The 1901-nt window shown below is 64.0% G+C and overlaps 1 protein-coding gene across 1 annotated transcript in view; it reads left to right on the forward strand.

Moving 5' to 3' along the window:
- Positions 1-19: 19 nt before the first annotated feature.
- Positions 20-1901, forward strand: part of MNEG_0797 (NAD dependent epimerase/dehydratase family) — a gene marked incomplete at both ends in the record, with an annotated part of 2607 nt that continues 725 nt past the window's right edge. Inside the window, 6 exons of the mRNA XM_014050715.1 lie at positions 20-25; positions 174-292; positions 604-649; positions 851-928; positions 1106-1237; positions 1522-1620. Of these exons, the coding sequence (XP_013906169.1) occupies positions 20-25; positions 174-292; positions 604-649; positions 851-928; positions 1106-1237; positions 1522-1620 (480 nt within the window). The remainder of the gene's footprint in view (positions 26-173; positions 293-603; positions 650-850; positions 929-1105; positions 1238-1521; positions 1621-1901) is intronic.

A 1901-nucleotide genomic window follows, 5' to 3' on the forward strand; every position in this document is an offset into this window, starting at 1 on the left:
CATCCGTCATGTCGCGCCGATGAGAGTACGCGCGCTCATTTGTCTTGCCTGTGACGTCAGTCTGCATCACGCGTGCACCCCCTCCTGCCATGGCATGCATTCTTGTGCGCCCTCTGACGTATTTCCATGCACGCCCCCCTCTTCCCCCCTTCCCCCCCACCCCTGGCCCCCAGGGCAAGCTGGACACTGAGGCGTACCTGGAGCGCAGCGGCGTCAACTGGACCTCCATCCGCCCCGTCTACATCTACGGCCCCCTCAACTACAACCCCGTGGAGGAGTGGTTCTTCCACAGGTGGCCGGGGCGCAGGACGATGGGGGTTGGCGGTGGGGAAGCAGGGGCCGCTGCAGTTGACAGGGCAAGTGGGAAGGGGGGAAGCAAAGTGGGACGAGAGGCGTGTACAGGGCGGGTTTGGTGCAGTGTTGTCAAGCACGGTCTTGTAATGGAGGGAACCATAGTACGGGTCTGGGTTGCAAGGGAAAGGTGAGTGAGAATCTGTATGGAGCACGGGGCCGTCAAGCGTGAAGTCGTGCGATCTCGGCCACAGCTCGGGCGCTTACTCTCAACCATGCCCTTTCATTGCAACCTCACTTGTTGCGCCGCAGGCTCAAGGCTGGCCGCCCGATCCCTGTCCCCGGCAGCGGCCTGCAGGTGGGTGTGAGCCCGCGCCGCTTGGGCACCCCCCTGCCTTGCACGCCTTCGCAGCGCACCCGCTCGTGCGCAGCATACATGAGCACAGCGCAGCCAAGTGGCTCATGGGGTACTTCTCGCCCCATCCTGACCTGCGCTCACCGCCGCAACCGCCCTTCTGCCCGCCTCCCCACACGGCCCCCTGTACGATGACGTCACCAGGTGACCCAGCTGGGCCACGTGAAGGACCTCTCTGACGCCTTCGTGGCCGCCCTCGGCAACCCCAAGGCCTCCCGCGAGGTGAGCAGGCCGTCCTCGCATTCATATGCACCACGCATACACACCTGATGCAGGGTCGCGGCCTGAAACTGTTGTGCTGCGCACGCCGGCAGCGCCCATCCTCGCTGCAGCCGCGTCTCTTGCCCTGCCGCCGAAACCCAACCCACACCCGTGAACCCCGCAACAACATGACCGCAGGTCTTCAACATCAGCGGTGAGCGGTTTGTGACGTTTGACGGCATCGCCAAGGCGTGCGCCAAGGCCATGGGCGCCCCCGAGCCTGAGCTGGTGCACTTCAACGCCAAGGACTTCGACTTTGGCAAGAAGAAGGTGCGTGAAGGGGGTTAGTGGTGTGGCGCAGGGGGCGGGGTTAGGCCTGGATGCAAGAAGGTGCATGAGCGCTTGTTTGCCAAGAGGGGCATCCGTCAGGGAGGCCCCTCTCTTGCTCTGTCCAGACAGCCGGAGTCCGGCTGGCGCCAGATCCACGGCCGACCGCCACGGCCGGACAACTTATGCTCCTGCGCCAGAGACGCGATTCTGACCTTCTGCATTAAACAATTCCCGCTCTCACCCCGCCTCGCCGCGGCCCCTGCTCCCTGCTCCCCGCCCCCCAGGCGTTCCCCATGCGCGACCAGCACTTCTTTGCGTCGGTGGACAAGGCCCAGGAGCTGCTGGGCTGGACCCCAAAGTTCGGCCTCGTGGACGGACTCAAGGTGGGGGGGGGGTGACTCTGGGGCTGCGTGCGTTTGCTGGTGATGTACTTGTGCTGGAGCCAGCGCTGCAAGCTGCGAGAAGGAGGATATTGTATGGCTGGTAGTATGGTTTGCAAGGCCACCAAATTCCCACGGCCCCCAGGCACATATGTCGCCCAGGGGTCGACCGGCTAACTTGAACACAAATCGATTTTCAAGCCGTGGCATTTGCTCTCCGACCATCCACTTTCCTCAGCTCCTCCTTCCACCACCGATGTGCCCTCCACCCCCCCCCCCCCCCC

Source organism: Monoraphidium neglectum, assembly GCF_000611645.1.
Source record: "Monoraphidium neglectum strain SAG 48.87 unplaced genomic scaffold scaffold00070, whole genome shotgun sequence".
Classification (NCBI taxonomy): Eukaryota; Viridiplantae; Chlorophyta; class Chlorophyceae; order Sphaeropleales; family Selenastraceae; genus Monoraphidium; species Monoraphidium neglectum.